We start from the raw sequence: 11,457 nt of genomic DNA, 5'->3' as shown, positions 1-11,457 counted from the left end.
TCTGTCAAGTATCCCATTACTTGTACATCTTCCTCGATGTTGCCCTCCACCTTCCTATCCTTCTGCGCCCTAGTTTTCCTCTCAGTGACCTGCTCTCAACCTCTCAGTGGCTAGGATCTGCCTGCCTGCCTGCCTGCCTGCCTGCCTGCCTGCCTGCCTGCTTTTGCTCTGGTTTGCGCCCATGGGAATCTGTTTGAAACTTCTTTTTCATCTCTGCCTCTCCTCTATCTTTTCTCACTCCATCCCCTTATCTTTCCCTTATCTCTCCCTGTTTCTTCCAGTCTCCTTCCTCTCCTCCCACAGGCTGCAGACCTTCATTTCATATCTTCTCCTTTCTCTCCCCACCGTGCTCTCGTTCCGACGTTCCCTCACCTTGCTTCGCCTTCTCTTCCTCTTGCTGTAGCTATCCTTGCGCAGCTCTTCATCTCTCACTCTCTCAGTGCTCCCTACGATCTTCTCCTGTCTACTCCCTTCCTCTCTCCATCCATCCCTCCCTCCCCGCCCCCAACATCTCCTTGGTTGCCTCCTGCGTCTCCGTCAAGTCACGTACAGGCAGAGGAAGGAAACCGAGAGTGTTCGATTTCGCTAAGAGGGTGGGGGTGATTCATTGGGAATGAGAAGGTGGGGGTGGTGGAGTTAGCAGGTTAGAACCATGGAAGGATGGACTGAGCGCGTTGGAGCTGCGATGGTGAGGATGAGCGAAGAGAAGTGGAGCAAGCTCATGCTTTCCATCGTCATCGACATCATCGGAATCCTCTCCTACCTCATCCCTGTGGTGAGTGCTGGTCGGGCTTGATTGTCCTCGCAGCTGTCGTCAGTTCCTCTCTCTTCCTGGTTCCTTGCTGCATGACGACGAGCATCGTCGTCCTTCTTTGAGCTGTATTGGAGTTGTTCCATGCTGAAGATGTTATCTCCATGTTTCATCTCGACTAACTTTGCCTTGATCTCTGTTCACACGGTCTGCAAGAAAGTTGCTGACATCATTTCCTGACAGATCGCTGAGTTCTTTGACGTGTTCTGGGCGCCGCTCTCGAGTCTTCTGGTCTTCCAGATGTATGCCAGCTCGCATCCAGCCGTCATGTCCTGATGACAGACGGCAGGTACGGCAACCGGATGCTGAGTGGGATAGCCTTCATCGAGGAAGTCAGTTCCTCCTTGTGCCTGCGGCCCTCTGACTTGACACTCCCTTGAAGATCCTCCCCTTCACCGACATCTTCCCTACCGCGACTTTCGGCTGGCTCTGCCAGTTCACGGTGAACCTTCGCCCATCATCGCAGGTCACTTCAACCTCTGACGTCCGCACGTGCAGGCCCTCGGCAAGTGGCTCGGGATCCAGCTGGAGCAGCCGGTCCGTCCGAACCCACGATTCAGGAGGATGGACTAGAGGCGGTCGGACAAGGAGCAAGGTGTGGCTGCTTGCCGAGTTACATGTTGGAGCAGCTAACAGGCATGGGAGAGTATCGCACGGGCTGTATTGCAAAGGATGTAACAAGTTTAACAATGAAGTTGTCAACTCAGTGTGAGATAACGTCCGATCTGTGTTCCCAAGGTCTTGCACAGGAGGAAATTACCGCAGATTTGAGAGACGTCAAAGGAGCTAAGAGGGAGGAGAAGTATACACATATCTAGTACTATGAAAGTCGGAAGCGAAACTCCCTCAGCAGGAGCTCAGCAAAGGCGACTCGGTCAGACTTAACAAGGCGCGAACTGCTCCAAACATGTCATCGTCATGGTCTTTGCCGAGAAACAGGGTGCTTTCTTTGTGATCCGGGCTCCCATCCAGGCTCGAGCTGCTGCAATCCACTGAAGCATCTCTCATGGCTGGGAGCTTTGCGTTGACATCGACATATGGCTTTCCTGCGAAGTTCTTCTTCTCTTTGTAAGGCCACTTCTTGATGCCCAGCTTCCGACAGACTTTCTTGATTGCAGTCTGGCAGATTCCCTTTCAAAGAAACAACATGTCATTGCGCAAACTTCTACAATCTCAACGACAAGTTTACCAATCTCTTCGCTGCAAGATGAAGCGGCATATTGTAGAACTGCTCAAGAAGCTCGAGCGAAAGTATGACTGGCCCATGACCTCCTCCTGATCTGGCCTGCCCAGCCTTCCGTCGGGGGAATAAGGTGATCTTGTCATCATCGACAGTTCCATCCGAGGTAACTGTGACCTCTACGCTGCGGTCACAAGCACCCTCCACGTCGTGCTCGCCCCTTGCGCGCTCGCTCCCAGACTGCAGCTTTGGACGACTCAAAGCTTCGGCTTCATCCTCTGCACTCTTGATCTTTGTCATTGAGCAAGCTACCTCAGCTAGCAGCAACGTGATTTGACCGCGTTCCATGATCCTGCAAGGACAATTAATTGAAGTCTTGGTCAGTAAGTGTAACAATTGTCACCTGGACTGTCCAATATTTGAGATTCTAGTTCCCTTTCTGTTGAAGACAATGAAATGTCAATATCACCATCAATCTAGAGTTTTCTTAACAAAAAAAGAAGATCAGCTTGAAGGCAAGAGAACAAGCCCCAAAAAGTAGATATGCATCTTAATACAGGTGCTTTGGAAATGCAGGAAAGGGACTCAATCCCGATGATAGTTGAACAGCTTCAGTGTTCCTCAATGTCGTCAAAGAAAAAGCTAACGACGCAACTATGCTATGACTAAGCATGTGCAAACCACAGAAGGAATAGGATGGCGATGATCGAATTCAAGAGCATAAAATCTGAAGCGACAATTACCCTATTAGTTCTGAATGACAGTCTCGAATAATGCTATAAAAGAACAGGTCGCTTGCAAGTATACCTCGAGAAATCGAAAATTATTTGACTGAAATTGAAACAATGACATATTCTCGTTTGTTTCTCCTATTGTAAACCTTCATAGATCAGTATGAACACTAAAATGGATCCCTTGTATTCAAAGTTTCAGGCGTTCCCTCCCGCCAATACCCTTCTAGCAATATTATGAAACTCGACTAAATTCTCTCTATGTCTTCATGACAAATCAAATTCTTCAATTCGATCACATATGAGAGCATTCCTCAGCTTTTCCCTTCCATGCTTTCATTAGCACCTCTTCCAGCTCGAAAAGTTTTCGATACCTCTCAACTCAGCAACACCAAGAAAAAAGCATGCCAGGGAGGGAGACTTCTACAGCAAACACAAGATCTCTGTCTTGGAGGACGATGCCAAGGATAGAGTTAACGCGAAACAGCGCCGCCTCCCGCCCAAACCAATCAACCGACTGCCATTGTGGGGGCCTCAAGTCATGTATAAAAAAAATGGAATAGAGTCCAGTATGTCTTCTAATTGTTGTTTGTCTTGTTTCTATCCATTGAAATTATGGCAATTTCGAGCGAAGAAAGAAAAAGACAAAACGGGGGCGATGACCACCCCTACCCCCCTTGTAAGTAACTTTCTTGTAAGTAAAAAACTATTTTAACTTCATCATCACCCTCATTTCCCATTCTAAGAGAGGGAGACCAGGCATGATGGGTGAACAGAGGCGAAGGGGCACGATCAGGGGCACGATGGTGAAGAGGGAGTCGGTTCCGATGGTGATGGCGGGCTTAGCGGCGGCTATGTTGTTCATGTTGGTTGTCCTGAGCGCGAACATGCGGGTCAAGAGAACGTCGCTGGCTATGAAGATGATTCCATACAGGGGACAGCAGCTCTTCTCGATTGAAGGTGATGACACTGAACACTCTGATCGCCATCTGTGTTCACATCGGGGCTTCTGGTTGTTGAGCTGGAGATTGAATTGCTTCCTCCCGATCTCCTCCTTCTCCCGATGCTCTTCATTCCTCTCCTTCTGCTATTTCTATCCTCGAAGAGTCTCTTCGTTGAACTGAGTGCCATTTTCAGACTTTGACAGCGGGAGGGTAAGTTTCCCCGAGCAGGGCCGTCGAGGAGTAAATCAGGTGAAGCTACTCTTGCTCCCATTCCCGCCTTCCTCATGTTGGTGTCAAGGTGATCAAATCGTTGGACACGAACTTGAACGCTCCCAAGGACCACAAGTGGGAGCATCAGGTCCACATCAACTCGGTTCCGATGCAAGAGTGGCCGTTGACAACCGCCGGCATGAAGTCAAAGACTAGGGTCTTGTCGCACCGACCGGCCAGAGGGTTTCACAAGAGGTGAGGATTTTGTCTTTGAAGCCTCCCGAGCACCTCACTCGCCTGTGATCCTTGCACGGGGATCGCGGGTTCACTCTGTGACGATGCTGCTTTTCCTAGGATGGTGGCATAGAGCCCTCGGATGTGCGTGGATGACTGTCTCTTCCCTAGCAGCTACTGTTGCTTCCTCGTGACTCTCTCGATCGGGCTGTAGATTTTTCTGTGGGTCGACTATCTTTTCGCCCATCTCGCCTGCTGAGTTTGTGCCGGCAACGGACAATCTCTTTGGGTTCGCATCCGAGGTTTGCTAGCAGCACTCCTCATGCTCGCAAGAAATGAAGACAACAAGACTAAAACCTCCTCCACCATCCCTTTCTCTCCTCGCTCATCATATTGTGGCCTGTTCTTGCTTGTCTCCTCTGTGTGGTCCCATCGGCACCCTCTGCACCTCACATGGATTCTTTGACCAAACCTCCTTACCATCCCTCCCTTCTCCTTTCCCTGCCCCCTGCCTCCCCCCTGCCTCGTCCTCCTATACCATCGAAATCCAATCAGCTCATAGCCCAAACTATCGATCGCTCTCCCTCCCTCCCCCCCTCCCTCCATCCCTCTCCACCCCGACCCTCCTCCCCTCCTCCCCATCCTTTTTGAAAAACCCCCACCTCTCTGCCCACCTCTGCCCGCACCTCCTCTTGAGCACTCCCCCCTCCCGCCCCCCCCGCCCCCCCGCCCCATCCTCTCTCCCTCTCCCTTCCCTTCCTCTCAATCATACCTCTCCTCCTCTGAATCTCTTCGAATCATCTCCGTCTGCACCTGGCTCAACCTCATTGCAACTCAAGTTCCCTCTGACCTCTGTCCTTGCGCCCCTGTCTTCTCTGCCCTCGTCGACGTCTATGCATGTCCTCCCAGCAGCTCACAGTGCTGATGGTGACCCCATCCTCCATCTGTATCCCTGTTCCTGCCTGCTCGAGCGAGAAGGTGGAATCTTTCAGGAGGCGTGTCGGGCGGATGGATTTCTGCAAAGAGATGTCGGGAGCATGGCATATCAATGGATGGGACGCGCCTAAGATCATGAAGGGCCGCAGGATGCTTGTCGATGGTAGAACTCTGCAGGAAGAGGGGTAAGGACAGAGCCGGTTGTGACGACAGGGACTGATGCTTCCCTTGGCAGGATCTGTGACCGATGCATCCTCTCCCCTGTGTATGATTCGCACATGTACAGCGTGCCAGTGCTTGACCCTGACTTCTATGGTGACATGTTCATGATGCAAGACGAAAGTTGCAAGCCGCCATGTGAAACTATTGATTCCGGCCTGCAGCACCTGCAGCAGGGGCTGAGCAGGTAGAGACTCTATTGAATGTGCTCTGCTGAGAGATGGTGCAAGCTTCTGGACGGCCGCGTGCGACCTGGCGCAGCAAGCTCGTGTTGGCATCTCAGTGAGACAGGAGGAGGACTTGAGCTTCGTGGTCGATGGGATCGCTCCGGGAAGCAACGCAGACACGTCCAGCCTGCTTCAGCTGGGCGATCGCATCGAGCAAGTCGAAGACACCCCGTGTATCCAGACAGATGGGCTGACGGAGGACGATCTGAAGAGGTTGAGGGAGCATGTGAAGAATGCCAATGAAGCGAATCTAGACGACCATGATGAAGAATGCATCAGAACTGCAGGCGGTGCTGCTTCTCTGTGTCCTGCAACTTTTGTCGTCCTCACCTGTGACCCTCAGATCTGAAACGAGCATGTAGCGGTCTTCCCGGAACGAGCGTTAACATCCAGGTCCGGCGAGCAGGTCAAGTAATTCACGTCAAGATATGGAGAAGTATCCTCGCAAGCTCTCTCGCAGGCACTTACATCTGAACTTCCTCCAACTGGCCCAATGCTCCTACTTCCACTGCTCCTGCTCCTACTGCTCCTGCAGTTTCATCAAGCGCTGTAAATTAGGTAGAATCTTCAAAATACGCACACCACTGGTACACGGTATTTAATTTCACCAACGAGGATTATCTACACGTCATAATAATGACTGTCGTCTTCATCAGAATCCTCCTGCAAATCAGCATCAGGCTATCAGTGATTTTGTCAAACCCTCTCTTGTCATACTTTTTCCTTCGATTCCTTCTTTGTCGACTTGTTGGCACGTCGGTCATCCTCCTCCTTCATAAGTGTCAAGTTGTGAAGGGAAACACAAATCGAACCATTTCTTCCTCTTCAGTCCTTTCATGCAGTTCGCGTGGAGTGTTCTGCCGCAGGGTAAGAACGGTCTAATAAGGAGATCAGAAAACCACCTCTTCGCTGTGAGCTTGTGCTTGGCGAGTCTGAAGAGATACGTAAGCTTCCAGCCTGCTCTGACAGTACGACTTACCGCTGGTGGCTGCGAGCTTGCAGGCGCCCGCCCTCGTCCTGATTCGTCTCGTCCTGATTCTTCTCGCTCCTGTTCAAATCCACATGAGTCCTGTACGAGTGTGCGAGAGTTCATGCGTACCACGTCGCTTCCTCCACTTGACATCTTCTGATACTGCGTGAAATACCAAAAGCCACCCACCAGGACACCAAAACCGACGATCGATCCGATCACAGCTCCCGCAATGCAACCATCTCCGCATTTCTTGCTGTTGCGAATCAAATGTGAATTTCCTTCTCCTTGACAAATAGCTCGATACCTAGATTTCTGTTTCGGAACCACCAATGCCTGGATCCACAGAATAAGTGATGGGATCTTGACAAACGAATTATCCTACCGCATACATAGAGAAGCTCATCGTTTCTCCGTACACCTGCAAGTTTGGGATGTGATGAGCGAGTATAAACGAGTTTGCAACAACACTCACAATTCCTTCGGGAGGGGTCGGAACATCCTTTGAGGTGACTGGTCGCCTATTATCACAGAAATGATTGAAGAAGCATCACTTGTTTAAGTCTTGTAACCTTTCCCACATCCTAGAGCTTTGATTGTATACGTGAACCACTAACTCCTCGCTCTTTCCCAATACAGTCGTGCTGGATATTGGCAGGGCAAGACGGACGGGAAGCAGAAACTTGATCCTGCGAATCGAGTTTTCGATCAAACATCGTCTTATCAACCCCCAAAGAATACCCGCTTGGTCCATACTCGATCACTGGACCACCGACCTATCGAGCACAAAAGGTCAAACACGTCTGCAGAGTAAACTGGAACAACCCTGGATGCAGCTGGAAGCGTGATGTTGGCTGCGGTCAGATTCAAGGAGACAACAGTAAGCGTGGGCACTCTTCGATCGTCCTTGGGCCATGCTCCCGCTGGAATATTTGCACCAACATTCACGTATGAGGCAGCTTTGAATTGCATGACAAAGCCCTGGCTCTGTAGCACGGTATCCGAAGGTAGAGTCAAAGTTTCACTTGCGATAACCGAAGCACCGATTGGCAGTTGAGGTATGACAGGAGATGGAGTTGAAGTCGCAGGTGTTGTTGGTGCGGCGGTTGTTTGGGGCGAGAAACTTGCACTTGTGTCGATGAATACCGAAGTATTCATGATACTTGTGTTGTTCAAATTACTCTTGACAGAGGTATCATTGTTTGTGGAGTTGCTGGTGGTACCTAGAGAGTTGCTGGAGCTGGATGTTGCATTAGTAGTTGACAGTTCGCTTGTACTATTAGTTTGGTCGGTGGTGTTTGCCTCCAGCAGTTTTCGCATAATTTGCACGTATTTATCCGGGTCATCGAATTTCCCGAGGGGGGAGGCCATGCTGGGAGAGAGGATAGCATGGCAAAGCAACAGAGAGAGGAAGACAAGGGACAGACTTTTGCGCTCCGATCCCAAGGCTAGGAGAGAGCAGGAGTAGACTCGGCCCAGGCGTCGAGCTGCTACCTCGCCGCCTTGTCGCATCTGCATACTAGATCCTCTGCGCCCAATATACGACGACCACCCCTCCCATTCTTCTACCACCACCCGTTATTTTCCTATGCTTGAAATGGATTTTGGTAGGTGGGGTGGAATAGCTACTTCCCTACCCTACCAAGTTATAAGATTCCATGATTCGAGAGGTAGGGTGGTTAGAATGTACCCCACCATCTATGATCCCAGTTGATATGCGCTCTAGTTGACTCCTCCCCACGCTCTCTCATCACCCCCTACTACTAGGCTACGTACCACCCACCCTCACCATGGACCCCCTTCGAGTCATCTCATGATGCCCGTCTACACCTTCAAGTTGTCAAATTTGGGACCCACCCTTTTGTATCCACGGTATCGCCGTGCTTCTTGAGGACTATCACTACCCGTCCCCTCCCCCTCAAAGTACCCCCTTTTCTCCAACATGATTAATCTTATCCACCCTCAAAAGTTATTAGTCACAAGTCACCCGGCTGAGCGGGGGGCCCGGCGGCGGGCCGGCTCCCGGGCCGCGCCGCGGCCCGGGTTTTATTTCTTTACTCAAAGTTATTATTTCAGTAGTGACAGTCACGTGAATGATTCCCCTTTACTCAACCCGACTGACCGTACTACTAGTACCGTGTAATACCCGGGCGCGGCCCGGCCCGGCTCGGCCGGGCCGGCGGCCAGGCTCCGAGCCGAGCCTCAGCCAGGCAGAGTCATCGGATAAGTGACTCGGGCGCCGGGCGGCGGCGGCCCGGCGCCCGGGCCGCGCCCGGTATTTCAGTAGTGACAGTCTGACGGAATACAAGTTTGTTAGACTTGTACTAGTCCAAAGCCTCACGCAGATATCACATCGACCTTAGTTGTAACAAGACAGTTTTTGCTCAAGACCGAGTTTAATGCACACAAAAACAGAATTGAGGAGCACATGAGAGATAGACTGTATGCTAGGATGTGAAACCCAAGCATCCAGACGCATCCAGACATGCCATGAGAGGACCTTAACAAGACGGCTAGGAAAGTCCCCTCTTCATCCCATGTACTACATGCCGCCTCGCCCGGCCACGTAAGTCGTCTTGGTTTACAGGAGAGTTTTTGTTAACTCGGCGCTATCTGACTGGCACGGCTGGCATACGTTTCATCCTCCCCCCGAGTTTCTGAAATAGTACGTTACATCGGACGTCAGAAAGTCACACAAACAAGAATGTCAGCAGATCCAAGTCAAGATACGATGATACAACGTCAAGTTCACAGTCATGCTGAGTGGGCAATAACCATTCAAGGATTGTCCATTCTGAAGAAGATTTTCATGCAGGGCTATTAGATGTGCAGTGCAGAGATAAGGGAGATGGCTGGCGAGCGGATGCAATGAAGAGAGATAGAGTAAAGATAAGAGTGTCTGAGAAGAGAGAAAATAAAAGAGAAGACGAGAGAAGTTTGCTCGCCAGCATTTGAAGACCAAAAGATAAATTTTTGAACCGTAAAGAACTTGTGACCAGAGATTGCTGCCGCGAGATTGGAACATCCGTTTCAAGGCATCTGAAGATAATTTGCAGTTGTACCTTGTTCGCCGATCCAGAAGTAGCTCCAGTTATGCATGCCACAGCCTAGCTCCATGACATGAAACTTCCGCCAGATCTCCTGGGAGTTCCATTTGATCCTACTCAAAGATCAAGAAAATAAGAATCGAATCAGCTTCAAGTGCGTTTCCACACGGTTAAGCAGATATTCGACCGACCAATCTGGCTGGGGAAAGGCTTGTTTTTCCTATTCGAAGATCAATCAAACAAATTGAGGCTGGGATGAGAGGCCTAAGCAACTTGCGGCTAGAGAGACCGAATGTGTAAGGCTTGATAGAAAGTTGCATGAATTTTCAACAGTAACGGAAAACAATACCAAGAAAGAAAAAACTCCAGTAAACAATTCAACTAACCAAATATAAGATCAACATGATTGAGCATGTAATCGAGGCTCATAACCGACGGAATACAAGTTTGTTAGACTTGTACTAGTCCAAAGCCTCACGCAGATATCACATCGACCTTAGTTGTAACAAGACAGTTTTTGCTCAAGACCGAGTTTAATGCACACAAAAACAGAATTGAGGAGCACATGAGAGATAGACTGTATGCTAGGATGTGAAACCCAAGCATCCAGACATGAGAGGACCTTAACAAGACGGCTAGGAAAGTCCCCTCTTCATCCCATGTACTACATGCCGCCTCGCCACGTAAGTCGTCTTGGTTTACAGGAGAGTTTTTGTTAACTCGGCGCTATCTGACTGGCACGGCTGGCATACGTTTCATCCTCCCCCCGAGTTTCTGAAATAGTACGTTACATCGGACGTCAGAAAGTCACTCAAACAAGAGAATGTCAGCAGATCCAAGTCAAGATACGATGATACAACGTCAAGTTCACAGTCATGCTGAGTGGGCAATAACCATTCAAGGATTGTCCATTCTGAAGAAGATTTTCATGCAGGGCTATTAGATGTGCAGTGCAGAGATAAGGGAGATGGCTGGCGAGCTGATGCAATGACGAGAGAAGGAGGATAAGATAAGAGAGTCTGAGGAGAGAACTTCAGATAACAGAGAGAGAGAGAGAGAGAGAGAGAGCGTGCCCGCCGGCATTTGAAACGTGAATGATTCCCCTTTACTCAACCCGACTGACCGTACTACCGTGTAATACCCGGGCGCGGCCCGGCCAGGCTCGGCCCGGCCAGGCTCCGAGCCGAGCCTCAGGCAGATCATCGGATAAGTGACTCGGGCGCCGGGCCGGGCGGCGGCCCCCGCGGCGCCCGGGCCGCGCCGCGCCGCGGCGGCCCGCCGGTCCGACTGCCGCGGCCCGCCCGGGCCCGGGTCAGGGTGACGGCAGGCCCTGAGGGCTGACCGTACTGACTCAGTGACCGCCGTCAGTGAGCCTCAGAGTCGGAGTCCGGGGGGCTTCAGTCAGAAGTTCGGCGGCTGATTTTTAATTTAATCTTTTGAGTAAAGACGGTCCGACACCTTCAAGCGGCCGGGCAGAGAACGTGCCGGGAGCGAGCCGGCTTCAAGAGTCAACGGTCCTACCGTAGTACCGTACGGTATTATTACGTAGCCCAATAGTGATTTTTAACTTAACTATGATTTGCCAAGTTGAGTAAAAGAGCGAGCGTTCATGCGGCAGTGTGGGACCATGCGGCGGCGCCCAGTAAAACGTAAACTCGCCCCGGGCGGCTTGTTTGACTCCGGGCCGCCCCCCGGCCTGCCACGGCGACTGGGATAGCGCTTGAAGAATCCGACGGCCGGGGCAGGAGTTGTCTGGCAGTGCCGCTCAAGGAATTCGATTAGACTTACCTGAGGCGGATGTGTTTTTGTACGCCTTTGAGTAAAGATTTGCGATATTCCTCCACTCGAATGGTGCGGACTGAGGAATGTGTCCGGCCGTGCCCCCGCGGCACTGCGTCGTGAGGGGATGAGAGATGAGATAAGGATGATGGGAGTGAGCAAGCTCCTC

At 51.0% G+C, this 11,457-nt stretch overlaps 5 protein-coding genes across 5 annotated transcripts; 3 read left to right on the top strand and 2 right to left on the bottom strand.

Annotated features, from left to right (window-relative positions):
* The first annotated feature begins 670 nt into the window (after nt 1-670).
* GUITHDRAFT_150734 (hypothetical protein) lies at nt 671-2,432 on the top strand. The gene is made up of 7 exons (XM_005839177.1): nt 671-775; nt 995-1,053; nt 1,101-1,143; nt 1,194-1,253; nt 1,310-1,942; nt 2,001-2,346; nt 2,398-2,432. The coding sequence occupies exons 1-5, from the start codon at nt 686-688 to the stop codon at nt 1,382-1,384; spliced, it is 327 nt and encodes a 108-aa protein (XP_005839234.1). The 5' UTR covers nt 671-685; the 3' UTR covers nt 1,385-1,942; nt 2,001-2,346; nt 2,398-2,432.
* A 1,079-nt stretch (nt 2,433-3,511) lies between these two features.
* Nucleotides 3,512-4,462, top strand: GUITHDRAFT_150733 (hypothetical protein). Its single transcript, XM_005839176.1, has 4 exons — nt 3,512-3,682; nt 3,860-3,915; nt 3,965-4,131; nt 4,231-4,462. The coding sequence occupies exons 1-4, from the start codon at nt 3,526-3,528 to the stop codon at nt 4,241-4,243; spliced, it is 393 nt and encodes a 130-aa protein (XP_005839233.1). The 5' UTR covers nt 3,512-3,525; the 3' UTR covers nt 4,244-4,462.
* Nucleotides 4,463-5,136: 674 nt separating this feature from the next.
* Nucleotides 5,137-5,841, top strand: GUITHDRAFT_102153 (hypothetical protein; the record flags this gene model as incomplete). Its single annotated transcript, XM_005839175.1, has 3 exons — nt 5,137-5,231; nt 5,282-5,452; nt 5,496-5,841. The coding sequence occupies 3 exons, from the start codon at nt 5,137-5,139 to the stop codon at nt 5,839-5,841; spliced, it is 612 nt and encodes a 203-aa protein (XP_005839232.1).
* Nucleotides 5,842-6,113: 272 nt separating this feature from the next.
* On the bottom strand, nt 6,114-7,980 carry GUITHDRAFT_102152 (hypothetical protein; the record flags this gene model as incomplete). The annotated part of the gene is made up of 11 exons (XM_005839174.1): nt 6,114-6,155; nt 6,210-6,263; nt 6,305-6,370; nt 6,472-6,540; nt 6,592-6,718; nt 6,770-6,798; nt 6,848-6,883; nt 6,938-6,983; nt 7,035-7,151; nt 7,204-7,238; nt 7,288-7,980. The coding sequence occupies 11 exons, from the start codon at nt 7,978-7,980 to the stop codon at nt 6,114-6,116; spliced, it is 1,314 nt and encodes a 437-aa protein (XP_005839231.1).
* An 859-nt stretch (nt 7,981-8,839) lies between these two features.
* Nucleotides 8,840-10,597, bottom strand: GUITHDRAFT_150732 (hypothetical protein). The gene is given in 4 exon segments (XM_005839173.1): nt 8,840-8,936; nt 8,952-8,998; nt 9,011-9,279; nt 10,502-10,597. 2 exon segments carry the CDS (start codon nt 10,590-10,592, stop codon nt 9,170-9,172), a joined length of 201 nt encoding a protein of 66 aa, XP_005839230.1. The 5' UTR covers nt 10,593-10,597; the 3' UTR covers nt 8,840-8,936; nt 8,952-8,998; nt 9,011-9,169.
* Between the last annotated feature and the right edge of the window lie 860 nt (nt 10,598-11,457).

The sequence above is a fragment of the Guillardia theta genome (genome assembly GCF_000315625.1).
Source record: "Guillardia theta CCMP2712 unplaced genomic scaffold GUITHscaffold_9, whole genome shotgun sequence".
Classification (NCBI taxonomy): Eukaryota; class Cryptophyceae; order Pyrenomonadales; family Geminigeraceae; genus Guillardia; species Guillardia theta.
The sequence above is the reverse complement of the archived record's forward strand: the minus strand, read 5'-3'. Positions and strand labels throughout refer to the sequence as shown.

Excerpts from the sequence above, each read along its gene's own strand:
- GUITHDRAFT_150732 (XM_005839173.1), bottom strand. The coding sequence starts at position 10,592 with ATGCCGGCGGGCACGCTCTCTCTCTCTCTCTCTCTCTCTCTGTTATCT. Across the intron at positions 9,280-10,501 it reads TATCTTATCCTCCTTCTCTC|CCCTGCATGAAAATCTTCTT; the intron begins GTCATTGCATCA and ends CACATCTAATAG.
- GUITHDRAFT_150734 (XM_005839177.1), top strand. The coding sequence starts at position 686 with ATGGTGAGGATGAGCGAAGAGAAGTGGAGCAAGCTCATGCTTTCCATC. Across the intron at positions 776-994 it reads TCTCCTACCTCATCCCTGTG|ATCGCTGAGTTCTTTGACGT; the intron begins GTGAGTGCTGGT and ends ATTTCCTGACAG. Across the intron at positions 1,254-1,309 it reads GCTGGCTCTGCCAGTTCACG|GCCCTCGGCAAGTGGCTCGG; the intron begins GTGAACCTTCGC and ends CCGCACGTGCAG.
- GUITHDRAFT_150733 (XM_005839176.1), top strand. The coding sequence starts at position 3,526 with ATGGTGAAGAGGGAGTCGGTTCCGATGGTGATGGCGGGCTTAGCGGCG. Across the intron at positions 3,683-3,859 it reads GCAGCTCTTCTCGATTGAAG|ACTTTGACAGCGGGAGGGTA; the intron begins GTGATGACACTG and ends TGCCATTTTCAG. Across the intron at positions 3,916-3,964 it reads GCCGTCGAGGAGTAAATCAG|GTGATCAAATCGTTGGACAC; the intron begins GTGAAGCTACTC and ends GTTGGTGTCAAG.